Source organism: Hydra vulgaris, chromosome 12, assembly GCF_038396675.1.
Source record: "Hydra vulgaris chromosome 12, alternate assembly HydraT2T_AEP".
In the NCBI taxonomy this organism is placed as follows: Eukaryota; Metazoa; Cnidaria; class Hydrozoa; order Anthoathecata; family Hydridae; genus Hydra; species Hydra vulgaris.
In genome coordinates this window covers 15,106,529-15,126,339 of record NC_088931.1, presented here as the reverse complement: position 1 = coordinate 15,126,339, position 19,811 = coordinate 15,106,529, and the positions used below count along the sequence as shown (strand labels likewise).

At 28.7% G+C, this 19,811-nt stretch overlaps 1 protein-coding gene across 1 annotated transcript in view; it reads left to right on the top strand.

The window, feature by feature from the left end:
- The window catches only part of LOC100198789 (adhesion G-protein coupled receptor G4), a 60,752-nt gene that overhangs the window by 30,071 nt on the left and 10,870 nt on the right, over window positions 1–19,811 (top strand). Inside the window, exons 9-11 of the mRNA XM_065812296.1 lie at window positions 8,872–9,020; window positions 14,659–14,888; window positions 19,617–19,799. Of these exons, the coding sequence (XP_065668368.1) occupies window positions 8,872–9,020; window positions 14,659–14,888; window positions 19,617–19,799 (562 nt within the window). The remainder of the gene's footprint in view (window positions 1–8,871; window positions 9,021–14,658; window positions 14,889–19,616; window positions 19,800–19,811) is intronic.

Below are 19,811 nucleotides of genomic sequence, written 5' to 3'. Positions count from 1 at the left end.
AAGCAATCCTTAATGATTGTTTAAAGCGAATAAAAAAATGATTGTCCAAAGAGAATTGGTTGGGTAGAAATTAACACAAATAACACACCAAATTGGTACCCATATTAAAAATATACTTATCATCTTATCATATAAAATATGCTTAGTCATATTAAAATTACTTTGGATATTACACTTTTGCCATTGCATTACTTGAGACTATTGTTAAGTATTTTGTTACATTTAAAATGCTTAAAAAATTATTTTTATCAACCACTCTTGTAGAGTTCTGTTATAAAAATATCTTTTATCTTAACTCTAATAAGAATGCTAATTATTACCAATGTTAAGCAGCTGTTTCTAAGCATATCAATACTGTTGCTAGGGTGTTTTGTAAGTTCAAAATGTGGCAAAGTGAGACACCTTCTAGGACTTCTGTACTCTTTTTATTGCTTGATTTTTTTTTCAGCTTTTGGATGATTCATGTATAAAGAAACCAACTTTAAAGAAACTTACACATTTAATGTCAAACCTAAGGCTACAATTGTTATGGCCAATCTAACAAAGTGCATTAACTGCAAAAATCCATTTTTGGCAGCTTACTCCTTCCCAGTCTCTTGCATGCACATGATTTTTTTAAAATAAAGTCAATGTATGTCTTAGTGGCTATCAAAAACAATATAGGAATTCATGTGCAAGCTTTGGCCTTAGAAGATGCTCAAAGTATGTGTAAAATATCAAACTTAGTGGTTTTGAAGCGTGATTTCTTGACAACAAAAAGTGCAACCAAATTGAATTTTTATTTTCACTATAGTAATATACCCATAGTAGCAGAAAAATAAGAAAGCAATGCGTCTATTATTTTCATGTTGCTAAAATTGCCCTTCAAAGTAGCAATTGCACTCCATGCATAAACATTTTTACAAAATAGGCCAAATTTTGGGACACAAGTTCTGTTTTTTAAATAAATTTAGTGTTGCATAATTTGTGGACGATCCCTATTTTTATTATTTGCTGGAAAATCTCAAAAACTAAAGACAATTTGAAGACATCACTTCCAGACTTTGCCTATATTTCTCAGATATTGGATCTTAAGCTTATCAATGCTAGAAAACAATGACACAAATAATTTAGATGTTACAATTCAAAAAATAGTTAACTATTGCTAATATTTAAATATTTAGGAATGTAGAAATAAATTTAATCATTTAAAATCAATAGTTATTTGCAGTTTATTACAATGTAATCTACTGCAAATAATTATTGCAAATAATCCATCACCCACTGCAAGCCCTAAGCTGTCACAAGAAAGCCCTCAAGATTGGCAGTCTACTTTAAGTGATCAAGCAGTGATGGATTTTTACCATCTCTATGATATATCTATATCTTTAGAATACCATTATAACTACTTTAACAGTAGGATTTTTAGGTAGATTCTCAGTATAAGAAAATATCGGAAGGAAATAAAATTTTGTATTGTCATAGAGGTTACTGGAAATGTACATACAACACATATATTTCCAGTAACCTCTAAGGTAGCACAAGATTGTATATGGAGTATAGATACATACATAGGGTCAAGTTGGTAGAAATAACTATCAAATGAATTGCTATTGTCAGCATATAACTTCATTGGGTTGCTAACTAAGTCTGTATTGTCATTGATGTATAAGATAAATAGAAGAGGTTCTAGACCAGATCCTTGTCAGACACTGCTGGTAATTAGTAACCAATCTGAAGTAGTGAAACCCATGATAACTTGTTGTGTGCTGTTGGAAGTAAAAGAATTTATCCAATTAAGTAGCATATAAGAGACACTATATGCTACTTAATTGGATAAATGTACAGCTAAAAGTTATAAGGAGGTGTTTAAAACCTTTTTTTCATATCTAGATATGAAGCATCTACAGTATGAATGTTGTTTACACCTATTAGCTTATGCATGTTGATTTTTGAGAGTAGCAATTGTATGTAGTTCTAATAAAGTCTATTTAAGACCCATGTCTCTTCAATCACAGAAAATGTGTGCTTCTTGAATGCTAGCGCCAATTGTCTTAAACTTAAAATAGTGAAAACAGATGAAAAGATTTTTTAAAGATTGATCAATCATAATCTTGCTATTTGACGCTTTTATAGATATTTGTTTTTAACTTGCATTATGTTTATATATATCAAAAGATAAGTTTCTAATTTGCCTTGGCTTTTTCTGATATAAATTTTTCATATCAAGTAATAGAATAAATAAGTATTTGTTTTATGTTTTTGCAGCAATTATATTTAAATGTATATTTTAGTGTCTAAATACCTGTTTCTTGATTTCTATATTAAATTGTGATCCAAGATTTATGCAAAACAGAATAATGCAATTTAATTTATGTTATATGAAGATTAATCCCTCATTATAGATGGATTGTAATGCTTCATAACATTCCTTAGTATTTAATTTCTAAAATGGTTGACCCAGGTGATATCTTTGAAATACAAGTTTAGTTTTTGGAAGTTATTATTTTTTACATCTTTTTTTATTTTACTGTGTTGTAAGTATGTCCGAGTTACAACAACAAGGATGTTTTTAGATTTAGAGATTTAAGCACCTTCCACTTATTGTAGAGACCTTAATTTCTTTTTTTTAACATGATCCGCCAAATATTTCGTATAAATGTAATCCATAAGCTGCTAGATCACTTGGATCACAAGAAATAATTTATTTAGTTTTTTTTCTTATTTTGTCAAGATTCAATGTTTTTTGTTTATTACATATACGCACGTTTAACTTATTTAGATAAGGCATTCATTTTATGCACCGAATGGCCATAGTTGGAATCCCGCTACTAACCAATTTTTATACTTTTTCTTTTATATCCTGTTGCTCATATATTTGCTTTGTAACTATTTACTTTTTCTTTTTTGTATATAAAAAAATCTGTCTGTTGTATGACTTTGAATAAGGTACATATTCATAGAATACATATCTCTTTACATAAGATTTCTTATACTATTTAAGCCTCTAAGTGTATTTTAAGTAAGGCACACACACATATATATAAATTTTTTAAGCTTTTATTATGCCATGCTGTTGACGCATTTTTCACATAGCCTTGATTACTTCATAGTACCTTTCTATTTTGTGAATTTTTTATTACTGATTCTTTAGCCCATTTCAATTTTGATTAAAATCTTGATGAAGGAAACAGGTCCTTAAGTCCTACTCTAGCAAGTCTCTAAAGTTCAAAAGTGTTATTCCAAGTTAAAATTAAATAAGTTTGTTATTTTATGCTGCAGCCAAGTTGAGATAGGTCTTTTTTAAAGTGAAAATATGCGTTCTTAAAATTCTGTTTATCCTTTATTCCCTCTTGACAATTCAAAGTCAAGCCTCACTCTCCATGATTTTCCTCTCATTGTGCTGCTGCGATTTCCAATTGTAACCATTACTTTCATATTTATAAGCAAAACAATTCTCCAAAAAACAGATGTCTGTTTACTACTGCTAGAAACCATTGTAAAAAGGTTTTGTCTAACGCTTAAGCCCACTATTCTCAAGTCCCGAGCTCTCGTATTTCATTTGAAAAATTAGGCTCTTGTGACTTTTGGAGAATGTTCAACAGTATCTATAAAAAGAGTAAATCTATTATTCCGCCTTTCTTGTATGGTTCAGATTTTGTTACCTCACCTAAAGACAAAGCTGAATTGTTTGCTAAGAACTTCTCATCAATATCATCTCTTGATTCCACTAGTCGTGATCTACCTGCTATAGCCAACAAAAAGATTATTCCATTGCCTGACCTTCATATCACTCCAGCTTCTACAGCTTTGGTCTAAGCAACATTCTTGTTATAGTCTCGCAGGAGTGTTCTCCAGAACTGTTGTCTACACTTTCAAAACTATTTACCAAGTGCTTATCAGAGTCTTGCTTTCCAGCCTGCTAGAAAGCGGCAACTTTTATCCCTATTTTCAAAAGCTCTGGAAAGCAATCTGATTTGTTTAGCTACCATCCCATTTGCCTTCTTACTATCATAAACAAGGTTTTTAAGTCTTAAATTAAGAAACATTTAATCTCACATCTTGAATCTAATAACATACTTTCTGATCATCAATATATGGATTTCGATCTTCTCGTTCTACTGCTGATTTCATAACTGTAATAACTGATAGGTTTTATTGTGCATTAGATAGATGTGGAGAGACTAAGGTTATCGTTCTCAACATTTCTAAAACTTTTGATAAAGTTTGTCATGCTGGTCTTCATCTTTAAGATTATGAATTCATCCTTACCAATCGTAGTATAAAATTTGTCCTCAATAAACAGCACTTTTCTTCATATACTGTAACTTCAGAGGTTCCTCAAGGTTCTATCCTTGGCCCTATACTTTTTTAAATTTATATTGACGATCTCCCAGAAATTCTAACATCTAAGCTGGCATTGTTCGCTGATGATATTACCATTTATTCTTGCGTTTATAAGAAGCTGACACTCTGATTGGTTGGAGGGGGCATTTGAGCATGAAAAGTATTTCACTTCTACTACAGCATGGGACTCTCAGTGGCTGGTGGACTTTTCTCTCAGATAAAACTCAATTTTTTTCAGCTAATTGTTATCACAGTAATCTAGATCTTTCTATATTTATGAATGGAAATGTATTCAATGAGTCATCTACCCTTACCTTCTAGGATTAACTCTTACTTCTGATCTTACTTAGAAACTATATATCAAATTGATTGCAAAATTAGCATCTGCAAAGGTTGCATATCTTTATTGTGCTTGCCACTTCCTCACTCCTGATTCTATTCTTTATCTCTGTCTCAAATCCGTCCTTGTATGGAATACTGTTGCCTGATCTGGGACAGACCTTCCAATGATGTCTTTTCTCTTTTAGACAAGTGCAAAAACGCATTGTAAACATAGTTGGACCTGCTTTTACAGTCAACCTACAACCGTTATTACATTGTGGTAATGTTGCTTCTCTTTCTTTTTTCTACATATACTATAATGGGCACTGCTCTAAAGAGCTAGCATCTCTTGTGCCATCTACTAAAATTTATTCTTGTGTTACTCGCTATTCAATTAGGACTCATCATTTATTTTCCTCGAACTTCAATTCTTTAGAATTCCCTTTTTTTATCTTGTCTTCCTGATTCATATAATTTTTCTTTTAAGTTGTCTGTTATCTTATTCTATAAATTTCACCTTTTCTTTTCTAGTAATTTCCAACTCTAATAGTGGTTGCTTGCAGCTTTGTTGGAAGTTAAAATAGTAGGGGAAAAAAAAAAAGTTAAAATACGATCTAGAGTGCAAATTGGACCAAATGTAAAAAGTATTAAAATCTATATGCTGCATTTAATGGTTGGAATCAAGTGTCCCAATAAAGTCTTCAGTTACCATATTTGTGGTGTTTGTAGGGTATTTAGACCATGTGATCCAGATCAGGTCAGGTGTATGGTCATCATGATTACCCTGCTACTGGTAACGTGTAATCCAGTGAAATCTGTTCGATGTTCCTACTGCATTGTAGGATTCGACTACTAAGCAAAAGCTAAAAGAAGTGTACTTTACTGTTATCAATACTATCTAATATCGGTCATGTCTTTAATGACTTTTTTTTTGTTGTCTTTTATATAGTTAAAGGTGTCTTAGTTACTGTGTTAGCTTCCCTGTTTATTTTGTCTAAACCTTTGGCGCTGTTATCACTCACCCATTAGTTATTCTTTGAAGGTTTGTGTTCTGTCTGAACCTCTGGTGCTGTGTTCATTCACCTGCAAAGTACTATTTATATGTTTGTGTCCGTAAGTTACTATATGCATGTTTGTGTATTGCTTAAATGTTCTGATGTAGTGTTAGCTTAGTTCAGAGTTGTTAGTCCTTGGCCTCGACCTTGCCATAAGGCAAAAAATTAAGGCCTTTGCCTTGAAAATTTGGCCTTGACCTTGACCTCCAAAAAGTATATATAAAATTCAAGAGTTGTTACAGCATTTGCTACCTACAGTTTTGTTAATAATTAAAATTGGCTTTAACGTAAGGCAAAATATAAGTCTTTAGTCTTGAAAATGTTTGTGAAGGCCTTTGCTTTGAAACTCTTATTCTTGGCTTTGACCTTAAAACTCTTGGCCTTGGATGGTGTCCCTGTAGTATTTTTGATATGCATTGTCAAGGCCACGTAAGGAGCACTAAGTTATGGCTTTGTGTTAATTAGCAGGACTGAGACAACTGCAAAGCTCATTGCTTAGAATGCCATACTCTATCTATAAATGTGTCAAGTTCTCTTTAAACTTAAAGCATGCCAAAATGTTTGATACTTTTGGTTAAAGTAACCAAAAGTATCAAACATTTAAAACCATCACCACCACCTTACTGTTGTAAAAAATCTTTTACAAATATTTGTTGTCTTCAAAGTAACTTTACATCAGTTGAATCTTACCTCTTGCAAAGATCACCAGACTTGCTTATTCTTTATGAGACTAATTTTACTTTGGCTATTCCTTATTCAGATCTCAGTATTGATAGGTACTGGTTCCAATTATTACTTACAATTAGATGGTGGTTCTAATTTTTAAAAACTCTGGTGTAAATTCTGACTCCTCTATCTATTGTTCGATCAGTCTTCTGTTATTAGCAAGGTCTTTGAGTTTAATCTTGAATCTAATATTTTGCTGTCTGACAACCAATATGGTTTTCATTCTTCTTGTTCTATGGCTGACTTGCTAATAGCTCTGACTAAAAGATCGCACATTAAATGGAGGCAGCAAGGTAAGGGATTTCGCTCTTGACATCAAAAGCTTTCGATGAAGTTGTGCGTGCTGGACTTCTCCATAATCTTGTATCATATGGTGTGTTTGTGAAAATGTTTGAGATAATCAAATAATTTCTTTATAACTGCAATATTAAATTCATCCTCTAAGGCCAAAACTCTATTTCATATCCAGTATCTTCTGGGGTACCTCAAGGTTCTGTTCTTGGTCCTATTTTGTTTCTTATCTATATCAATGATCTTCCTGACAACCTTACAATTAAAGTAGTTCTATTGGTTGATGACTCAACTTTATACTCCTGTCTTGATAAAAGTCTTCTCTTTTTGATCACTTAGAATAGGCAGCCGATCTAAGAGGCAGCATATCTAAATATGGTATAATCTCTAATTCTATTAACCAAAACTCATACTTGCTTAACTCGTCATTCAGCAAAGTTGCTTACTTTTACTGTTTGTGTTCTTTCATGCTCAAAAATCTTTTATTTATCTACTTTTATTACCCGAACCTCGATGCTTTTGAACTTACTTCCATTTTTATGTTTTCCTGACTCATATAATCTTTAACTTTTAAAGTCTTCTGTCAACCGCTTTCTTTCTCTTTAATTCTATTCTATGTTTTCTAGTAACTCCCAACTTAGTAGTTGTTGTTTTCATTCTTGTTGGAGGTAAAGTTAAAAAAATATATATGACCTGAGTAGTGTTCTTTTTTGACTAAATCAAAAGCTTTAATTTGGTCATTTACAAGGTCATTACCTTGTAAATAGCCAAAATATAGCTAAGAGGTATATACAGCCGACTAAATTTTTTCAATTTCAAAATTAGCCAAACACCAATCTTGTTCAGAGTCAGTATTGTTAAGTTTGAGATGTGTCACTTCATGGCTTTTTATCATATCAGATATGTAGATGTAGACTCCACCATAAAGATTAGTTTTGTAATCAAGCTTTAATATAATTAGTGAGATAAAAATAGGTGGTGCATTTAAAGTTTTAATAAAACTTTGCAGCAAGTTTCACTGTGTTTAACAAGGTTGCATTTGTATAAAGTATACAGTTATTGAAGTGTTGTGGTAATATTATTATTAATAATTATTTTTATATTTTCAATGATTCTGTTTTGAACTGATTTAAGTTTTAATTCTGTTTTAACTTCTAGGATCTTGTTTCTTTTAAGAGACATTCCCAAACTCCATCATCCCATGTGACTCTACCACTTCGGGTGACAATGAAAAGATTGACCCTTTTGACTCACTTTCAAGTTTTTCTCTGTTGAGCCTGTTACATTCTATACATAATAATGTTGATTACTTCTATTAAGCAGTTTTATCAAGATTGATAAAAATGCCATTATAAACATTAGGTCTCATTTTATGGGCACTTTTGAGATTTCTTTCATTTGCATTGTTCAAAACTACTTGTAACGAACCTGCTTGGGCTGAGGTGTTTTAAAAGCATCTAAAAGCAATATGTTTACACTCAACATTTAGTTTGTTTAAGAGTGATGTTAACATGTTTGTTATAGTCAGCGGCTACTAGAGATGATGTCTCTGTTTTCTTTCTTTTTCCTGGACATCACATGCATTTGCATCAAGAATTATTATATTTGCATCATCCAGTTAAGCATTTGATCTAGTTACTTTGCCTCTTCATGAAAAAACTGAGGCCCAGTTGAAGTTTGTTAGGTTGCTGCTGCTAGTATTAGGTTCTCAAGTTTGTGATAAAATAATGCTAACATCTGCGACCTGCTGTTTTTCTGGTGCTGTTATTTTTGCTTCTTGGGTAAGTTTTTCTTTTCAAACTAAAGTTATAATCTCTGAGCATATGAATTTCCTTCATCGTAATTTTAAATGCAAGAAACTTATCTGTGTTCTTTGTTTTACTTAAAGCATAAGCAACTGAATTAGTTTTCAATTATGTGGTTGACATTTCTGTTTTCTGACAAAAATGCTTTGTGAGGTTTTTAATTTCTGATCAGTCTATATATTATATTAGTAAACCTTATTTCACAGGGAGTAAAAAGTTTCAGTATGTGTTTTTTTTTGTGTGTATATTACAAGAGTTGTTCACTGTTTCTATTACAATTTAATTATAACTTTAAATTATAAAATGAAAACTTTGTTGTAAGATATTTTTTTCAATTTTCTTTTTAGACCTGGAAGTGTATATGTAACATCAAGGTTAACTATTACAGGTGTCAATGATTCAATAAAACTGCAAATTTATAATGCATTTCTGCAAAGCAGTGTAATAGATTCATTTAAACAACTAAATGTGCTAAATGCTGAGTTAACTAGTTTAGGTATTTATGTAAATTTTTCTAAATTAGAGCTGTTTTAATGTATTTTCAGTATAAATATAAGTTATATTACAAAAGTTAGCATGCATTTTGTAAAAAGTATGTATGATAATAAAAATAAAAAAATGTTACAAAACATTACAAAAATCAATGTTTTAATATATAAAAGAAATTTGTAATTTACATATAAAGTTCAAAACATCTGAATTTGTGTGTGATAAATGTTTTAAAACCAAAATATCTTTAAAATGATAACTTATAGTTATAATAATAATGTATTCATATTATATAATAAAATATAGATTTTAATAGTTATATGAACTTTAAAGTAAGAAAATTTGTTTCAGGTAGCTTTCCACATCTATACATATCTATTGGTGTGGATTTCATTTTTTTCTTAATTCAGTATATCTAATAAGAACTCATTGTATTTAATAAGACAAAAAAAAAGTGGCAGTTTTTGCTTTTTTATATTACTAAAGCATTTGTTTTTATTTCAAAATTTATTTTATTTTTTATATAGTGTAAAATTGCTGAGGTGTGGTCACCTGTAACTTCGTTCATTAAATATAAATGAAAAAAATCCAAGCTGTTTCAATTTTTACAAACTTTTTTTTTCAAAAAAAATAAAAATGTTTAGAACGGGGCAATAATACCTAACACACATCCTATAAAGATCTATTTAGTTTCAGGTAAAGATATTGCATTTGGAATCAAAACTTTTTTGTTATAGCCATTGAAACTTGTGTCACGGAAGGAACCTATCGTTCCTTCCATGACACAAGTTTTTAATGCCTATAACTCAAAATTTAGAATTCTACTACCAATGCCTTTTCTCAAATTTAAATATATATTTATAGGTAGTTTATTTGGTATTTTTGCCCCCTTCTTAACATTTTTATTTTTTTAAATTTCCAATTTAGTATTAAAAGGTCGTTTCTTTTAAAAAATACGACTTTTCAATCCTGCCCTGTATTAGGGCAAGATTGTAAATATATACTTTTTAATTATTTAAAATTTAAGTAACACTAAAATGAGGCTTTTCTCAGAGGCAGGTAACAGTTTTGATGATAAAAGAGCTAGTTTGTTTCCAAAAACTGGATAGTAACTCTTTTTGCACCACAATATTTCTAAACTTCTAAAAATCCTTACATAATTGACTACTTCAAATAAAATTACATTGTGTTTGTTAAGAGATTTGCATTTTTCTACACAGGTTTACCTATAGTTTATAATTGCTTTGTAGGACAATGATTTTTTGATTTAATTTACAGTCTTGTTACATGTCTCAAAAAAAGACCAAAAAAAAATTTCGGCATTCCAGCTGTTTCAGACAAGGTACAATGGCAAATTGTAGGTCTGCTAAAAGATAAAACAAAAAGCCAATGAGAAATAGCTAGAATGTGCAATGTTTCACTTAAATGTGAACAAACAATGTTGAAAAACCACGAGCTACATAATAATGTCAAAGACTTACCAAGGCTTGGTAGGCCTTTAAAGCTAACTTCAAGACACCAAAGTTATCTCTATCGAAAGGTTAGACAAGATCCTAAAATTTCTTACCATAAATTCGCTGAAGGATTCACAAATATGCCTGGTAACATTAGTGTTAGTAGATGGGCTGTATGAAGATGCCTAAATAAGAAAGACTTAGATTGCTATATCACTGCTCAAAAACCACTTTTGCCTGTCTCAGATTGCCTAAAAAGAATAAAGTGGTGTAGAGAAAGACTTCACTGGTCTGTAGAAGACTAGGCCAAAGTCATTTTCAGCGATGAATCCAATTTTGAGGTGATAAATCACAAGTCAAGATTAATCATCAAGAGGCTGGCTGGTGAAAAGTTCAAAAAGCATTTTTAGAGTATGGGGATGCTTCTCCAATAAAAAGGAACAGGGTCATACAACATTTATAATGGCAGAATTAACTAGTACAACTGCAAAGAGACCCTCGAAAATAAACTTTTGCCAACAGCCGGAGCTTTTTACAGAAGACCACAACAATGGATTTTTCAGCACAATGGGGCAACAGCTCACACTGTAATCTTGGTTAAAGTGTGGCTTGATTGGAAAAACATTATGGTCATGTCTTGGCCAGCTTGTTCTCCAGATCTCAATCCCATCAAGAACATTTGGGCTTAATAGACAAGAGATTTGTTAAAGAGAGCATAGCCAGTGTTGCGTAACTACAGCAGGCGTTAGAAAAGCTTTGGAAAGAATTTCCAAGAGAATTATGCATCTGACTAGTTGAATCTATGCCTGGATGTGTTCGTGCATGTGTGAAAGTTCGTGGTGCGCATAGAAAATACTAAAATGCACCCTTACTCTATATTTTTGCTCTGTTTTTTTGTTGTTTTTTTAAACAGTTGTGTATATTTCTCATAAAATAATATCTTAAATTTTTTTTTTTGAAAAAACTTTTTTTCTTATTTTGTTTATAAAGCCACTGTTAATAAAGTTTAAAACAATTTAAATTGTTAACTATGTTTGCTTTTAATTTAAAAAAAACATAAAAATAATCATATGAAAAATCAACTGACTATATTTATGCAACCCACAGTATATGTATATATATATATATATATATATATATATATATATATATATATATATATATATATATATATATATATATATATATACACACACATATATCATTAAGCTTTAGCCTTCCCCTTTTATGCTGTTTCTCTAATATAAACATCTCAAATATATTCTTTCCATAACAAAAACTCCCTTATACTATATGTAGCATATATACCATATATAATCTCTCCAAAATTTCTTACATTTAACTCTACCATTTTTTCCTCCTACCTCTAATGCTACCTCATTACATGCTGAAAACCAAATCACTTTAGTATTTTTCTTGAAAAACTTTGTTTGATGTTTTTTCTTATATTTAAGATTTTGGCTCTTGTTCTTGTTAGAGTCATTCCACACATCCATCTGATCATCATCTTTTCTTTCAGGCAATAATACTAAACTATATAAATATTAAAGTTTATATAAATTAGTAGGGTATTGTATGCCAGCATATAAGTAAATAGAAAACATATTTTTTTATATTCATATATATATATTTTTTAAATGCCTTTAGCCTAAATCCAAGCAGGCATTGAAGTTTTTATTCCTTTTTGTCAGTTATAGTCTTGCCTCATTCTACTCCAGGTTTTCCACTTTCCTTTTCTGTTGTTATACTTTACTTTTATCATTTTTTTAATATTTTTACAAGAACATCTCTCTTGAGAATAAATGATGCTAAGCTCCGTTATTCTCAGTTTACTAAATCTTGTCTTATTTCAGATGTTAAGCTCTAGAGACATTTGGAAAATCTCAATTTATGGGTTAATAAAGATTGTAAATCTTTATCAACCCATAAATTACAATCTTTATATGATCATAATTTTTGAACGCAGGGAGACTATAAAACTTAAAATTTATTGATGAATATAAGTCCAGTTGAAAGTAGTAAATTTTGGGGGGTTTTTTTGTTCCCAGACTCCAATTATCACAATTTTTGCAAAGCATACTCATTTGATATTAATATATATATGCGTTTAAAGTTTGCTTTATGTCTAGAAGTTATATCAAACACCAAAAAATGCTGGTTCTGCCCCTTATTTTCACTAAACTAATAATAAGTGCTAAATAAGTGGTTCCAATTTAAATAATTTTAAAATATACTCTGACTTTTCCTACTAACCTCCAATTAGTCTTCTCTCTATTATTAGTTTCTTTACATAAAGGTTTTTAGATTACTTAACCATTTCTTTCCAACCGCAGTATTCAAGTAGTTCTTGAAGACCTCCATTTTTCTTCATTTCTAGTAACTTTAAGGGTATTGCAAGGTTCTATCTTTGCTCCTGTATTGTTTTTTATCTACAACAACAATCTTTCTGACAATCTTATGTCTAAAGTGGCTTAATTTGCTGACGACTTAACTTTGTATTCTTGATAAAAAGTCTTAATTTTTTGATTGCTTAGAACAAACATCCAATCTTTTATCTATTTTTTTTTCTGTAACAGCTTGGGGCTTTCAGTGGCTTGTCGATTTTAACTCCAAAAAAATTTAGATATTTACTGTAATCAACTATCACAATATTTTTGGCATTCCTATATTGACAATTAACAACCCTCTCACTCTCAGACAAGATCCAAAAGCGCATTGTAAATGTAGTTTCATCTGGCAAGTTTTAACTGCCAAGCTTGACCCACTCTCCCATCATCATATGCATGCATCTCTTACTTTATCCTACAAATGCTATCATGGTTGCTGCTCAAATGAGCTATCATGTTTAGTTGGATCATAAAAACTCATTTTTGCTTGGCTTATTATTCAGCAAAGTTGCATTCTTTTACTGTATTTGTTCTTTCATGTTATAGAAATTTTTATAAGATATATTGTATAGTTTTTTTCCTCGCCAACAATTTTTCCTCAACAATAATTCACAACTCTTGCTCATCTTTATGTTTTTTACTCATCCAAACTACAACTTTTTAGTCTTCAGTTAACCACTTCCTTGCACTTTAACCCTATCCTTTGTTTTCTAGTAACTCCTAACTTAAAAGTGATTGCTTGTAACTTTGTTGGTAATGAAATAATTTCAATATATATATATATATATATATATATATATATATATATATATATATATATATATATATATATATATATATATATATATATATATATATATATATATATATATATATGTATATATATATATGTATATATATATATATATATATATACATATATGTATATATATATATATATAAATATATATATATGTATATATATATATATATATTTATATATATATATTTATATATATTTATATATATATATATATGTATATATATATTTATATGTTTATATATTTATATGTATATATATATATATATATACTATACATACAGATAAATATATGCCATAATATTTATCTGTATATATTTATCTACATATATATATATATATATATATATATATATATATATATACAGATAAATATATGCCATAATATTTATCTGTATGTGTATATATATATATATATATATATATATATATATATATATATATATATATATATATATATATACACACAGATAAATATTATAAATTTGTACATACAATTACTATTTATTAAATAATTAATATGTTTACTAAATAGTAATCATATATATAAATTTATAAAATATAAGGTATTATAAATTTTTTACTAGCTAATAATCCCTACTCAACCCTCGGAATCAGGGTTGGCATTTGGCAATGCTGACCTAACTGCCGACCTAAAAGTGTTTGAGATAGGCAAAACATTGCCGACCTTGTTTCGATGTTTTATGGTAAGACTTTTGTATCAAATTTTTTTTGCCAACCTGATGCCGACCTATAAAAGATTGAGGTCGGCAAGTTATTGCCGACCTCAATTTTCCTAATTCTGAGGGTTGCCTACTAAATTTTATAACTTTGCCAGGACAGGGCAGGGCTTGTAAAAAGTAATATTTTTAGTCAGGGCCCTGGCCCCTGTCACTTTCTATTCTTAACTCTTAGTTTTCTTTTTGTTATTTTTTTTTAATTAAAAAATAAAAGTAAAATTTTTTATACATGCTTCTATTTCTCATGTTTATTTTTTTTCTATAGACTATTGTCCAAAGAGTGCTTTTGGTGAGGCAAATTATAAAGGAGAATATACATTTGAAGTAACAGGTGTTAATCAATTTGTCACAAAAAATTGTACTTATCAAACTAAAAGAGTTTTTTATAGAAAATGTATTGGGAATCTTAAAGATGGACCAGCCTGGGACACTCCTGATTTATCACAATGTGATCCAAAAACTCAAACAACAAAGATTTTAGAGTATTTAAGCAAGGTTATTTTTATTTAAGTTTATTAACCTAAGAATAGTTTTTTTTTTTGAGAATCAATTTTTTTTAGCAATTTTAAAACATTTGATTAATTTCCTTAAATGTGAGATATTTGTATTTATTTAAAGCTCAATATTTATAAATTTAATTGCTAAATTTAAAATTTGTTTTGAGAAACTGTTCAATAGGACACTTTTTATTTAAGTTAATTTTTGGTACCATTTGTTAAATTTTTATTTGCTCACATCAAAGTCTATTTCTTGGGGTAAAAGAATTTGTTTGAGACAGGGACGGATGAGCATCTTTTGGTAAGAGGTACTAATTTGATATTAGTAATGCCAAAATTAAGTTAATTGTTGATCTTGGTCTAAGTTGCAAATGACAGCCTATGTCATACAGCATTCTAATATGATGTTATCAGATTTTATTATTATGCATAATAACATCACATAAGATTGTTGCTAACATTTCTATTGTGGTGAGAAGTGTTCAAAGATACTTTATATTATATTATTGAATGTAAAAAGTATATTAAATAAATGCTAAATATAGAGTTCATTTTTAAAAAGCCAATGGTTTTATAAATATTTTTCAAAACAATTGTTGATACAATTAAATTACTTAAGAAATGAGCAATTAGTTAATTCTATTTGGTAGTGACTCCTTGGTTAATAAATAGAAGACAAATTTTGTGGTTTACGGTATTTATTCCATTGTGTGAAATTATTCCATAGTGTCCATATTGTGTGAAAAATTAAATGTGGTTTAATTGCTCTTTTATCTAATACCAAAGTAAAATTTTGATCACATTGATATATGGTGCAAACATAGTTTTAGTAAAGTAAATGCTTTTTTGTAAAAATTCGATTTGCGTATTTTTAAAATAAGGTTCTTTTGAGTCATGCTTTGTTAAAATTGTTTCTTTCTCTTTAATGAAGCAAGTTCAATGTTGTTATAAATTTTTAAACACAACGTTATAATAACTTTTTTAAACAAAATCTTTTTATAATTTTTTAAAAATAATATTATAACTTTTTAAACGAAATGTTGTTATAACTTTTTAGTTATTACAATAATTTGTTTAAAAAGCTAGTTTTTGTAAACATCTTAATGTAAAAGAGTATTAACTAAACACGGGTACCCTGAAGGTGACCTAAGACCTTATATCATATCCTATGAAATTTTTCTTTTGATTTTGAAAGTAGTCCATGTGCACATTCCAAAACTATTAAAAGTTAAATCATTTTTTGGTAGCTTTTTGAGAAAACTAGTTTATAAAACTTGTTTTAACTCGAGGTTCATGGCCCTCTGACTCACCCTAAGACCCCTGCGATTGGATCAAATAGTTGTATACAATATGTATGGTTGTTTGACCTATTGGATTGACTCTTTGAGGATCGTATTTAGAAATAACTTCTTAATAACAATTTGAGCTTTCTAGTTAGAACATTGACTAATTTATCACTTTTTAAAAGTTAGCTATCTTATTTTTCATCAATAGAGGGTAATACCGCCAAAAACAAATTTTTTTAAAGACTAGTGTACTTGAGATCTTTACATCCATACTACTTTTTTTTTTTTCACTTAAATGCGCTTCTAGCTCTGCCTTTAATATAATTAATAAGGTAACCTTTAGATTGCCTTACCCTCCGCTACCCCAATCTTAACATGAACATTCTCTGGTTCAAAAAATCTTTGTTGTAAAACTGTAGCAACCAACTCATCAACATTATTGCTTATTACACCAGGAATAGTTCTTTCAACACACTAAATAATAACAAAACAACTTGAAGTCTTAGGATAATGATTTAATTTAAATTTTCAACTTTCAAATTAATCAAAATATAAAAATATAACCTGAGTAGCAAACAATGTTGGTGTAATATTGTTTACAGCATGTCAAGTATGTACAATTATGCACCAAAATTGTTTGCTACTCGGGAATGTAGCATAAGATAATATTTTTATTAAAATATATTACTTTTTTTGAGCTTTTTAGTGAAGCTAGTTGAAGTAAAACACTACCCAGCTGGCATTTAGTTCTAAAAAGATGTCTTATGAACGTTCAAAAGACATCTTTTTAGGACTAAATGCCGGCTGGGTATATGTAACCATATATATATATATATATATATATATATATATATATATATATATATATATATATATATATATATATATATATATATATATATATATATATATATATATATATATATAATGCGGTAGTGGTGTAGTGGTAAGAGCGCTCGCTTCATAAGCGAGAGGTTCGGAGTTCGACTCCCACCGCGTCCCTGGAAGTACCGCGCTCAACTTAGTTTCTCCGCGCAGCGGCCTTGCTCGGAAAGGTTCGTGTTTCGGAGTTAAAGAGTTGAGAGGGGGTTGTACCACGAATAACAAATTAAAAAAAAAAAAAAAAAAAAAAATGAGTAGCCTCCTCGACTGTAGTGGCCCCCCTCGGGCCTTGGTAGGCGAATAATCTAAAAAAAAAAAATAGATATATATATATATATATATATATATATATATATATATATATATGTATATATATATATATGTATATATATATATATCTATATATATATATATCTATATATATATATATATATATATATATATATATATATATATATATATATATATATATATATATATATATATATATATATATATATTTAGTAATACAATCTTTTTATTATCTGTGGTATCCTGTTTAGACTGAATCTCAGCATGAATCTGTGGTATCCTGTTGAGATCTCAGGTCAAGCTCAGCATCAAAGTCAATAGATTTTTGTTTACTTCTGTTAACTTTTTAGAAAAACAAGACAGATTTTTTCCCCCCTTCCACTCATATAATTCAGGGCAATTTCTAACATCTTATAGTCACCAGTAAACTTGATACAAATGTTAAAAAAAATATGTTTTTTTAAAATAATTTATATTTCTTGAATTTTGTAGTAGACAATCTATACTTTTTTGTTTGAAGTTTGTTTCAGTTATGAGTGTGAAAAGTTGTTTTGGTTCAACTACTCCAATAGAAACCACAAACTTCAGTAGGCCAAAATTGTTCAACGTTATTTTTGGGTCATGGGTTACTAAATTGTTTATTTCTGTTGATAAAGCTTTTCCTTTTGTTACAGGTGAAGTAAATTGCACAATATGCATCAAATTCCTTTGCTTAGCTAAAATTGTGCAAGATGTTTAATACCTTTTCTTATTTGTTGTAAACAACTTCTGCAAAGAAAAAGATTTTGATTGTTGTGGAATGGTTCAAACTTATGCGATTATGATCTAAATATATATATATATATATATATATATATATATATATATATATATATATATATATATATATATATATATATATATATATATATATATATTAGTTTTACATGATACCATTGGTGGAAGAATTGCTATTTCAGTACCATTTTTACGCCCATTAACACAAACAAAACACTCACATTTCCCACTCAAAACAACTCTTGTATTAAGATAATAAGAAGTTATTTTTTTAGTGTAAACACAATATTGTTTATAGGCAGAACAATAATAATGCAAAACATAATTGGTTTTTATTGGCTTATTTTTTTATAAAACATACTACTTTTTTATAAAACATACTATATTTTTTTTTATAAAACATACTGTGTTAAGGTCGAGCGTTGAATAAAATTTTTTTTGAATATGTTTTCTTTAATATGTTACATTCTTATTGCAGAAAAAATCTAGTGAGTACTAGATTTTTTCTGCAATAAGAACGTAACATATTAGGCAGATCAGGGTTTTCAACAGAGTAGTTTTCCCAAAAAAATCACTTAATAAGATTTTCATAATTTTTTCTTAGTTTTGAACCTGGTTTATTGCATTTTGTTTGAATGCATCTTAAATCATTACTTTTTTTCATACAGCATATGTAAAAGCATTTTAAAAACTCGCTATGATCTTTTGCAAAGTATTTTTCTTTTTTATTCTTGAGAAATAGTTCCTATATTTTTCAAACGGCTCTCAAATTTAAGTTAATATAAGTTTTTTACTTAAATATTTAAATAATGTCAATGTTATTGCTTAAATGTGTTTATAAATATTGTTAAAGTCTTTTAAAGCAACAACAACTATAAGCCATTCGGAAAATAATAAATATTGTTATAGCCAATTGTGCTGCTGCAATTATAGAAAGTAAACAACTATATGGCTGACAGAAAAGTATTATTTGATACGAAAACATCATTATTTATAAAACTTATTAATAAGTTTTCTCAAAAAGTTTTTTTTACCAACAAATGATTTAAATTTTATTAGCTTCAGAATGTACAAATGTACTATATCAAAAAAAAGTTATTATTAAATCAAAAAAAAATTTCATGGGGCTTGATATAAGGTTTTAGGTCACCTTTAGGGTACCCATGTATATACTCTATTGATAATAAAAAATTATGTTTATGGTTTATTTTTATTTTTGCAAGCTTCCTGCGTTAATAATTATATTAAAAAAAAAAAATTCATTACTGCATTGAAAAATTGAAAAACAAATTGATCGCTATAGATTTTATTTATTATTAGTAATGATAATAACAATAATAATAAAAATTTTTTTGATCTATAAATAATATAAAATTTATATCTATAATATAAAATCTACATCTATAATATAAGAAGAATAAGAATTAAGGTAAAATACTTTGTTAGGAAATCGCATCCATTATGATTTAAAGTTGATTAAATTTTTTTAGCAAAAGATCTGTGTAGGCAGTTCAATAATAAACTGTTCACTAATAAGTGTTGTATCGAAGAATCTTAGTGATGCTGTTGCGAATGAATCTGCAATAACTAATTACCGCGATGTCAATTTTATTTCTAAAGTTTTAGAGCTAATTGTTAGCATGTTTCCTAATGCAACTGGTGCATCAATGCAGGTAGTTGTTATG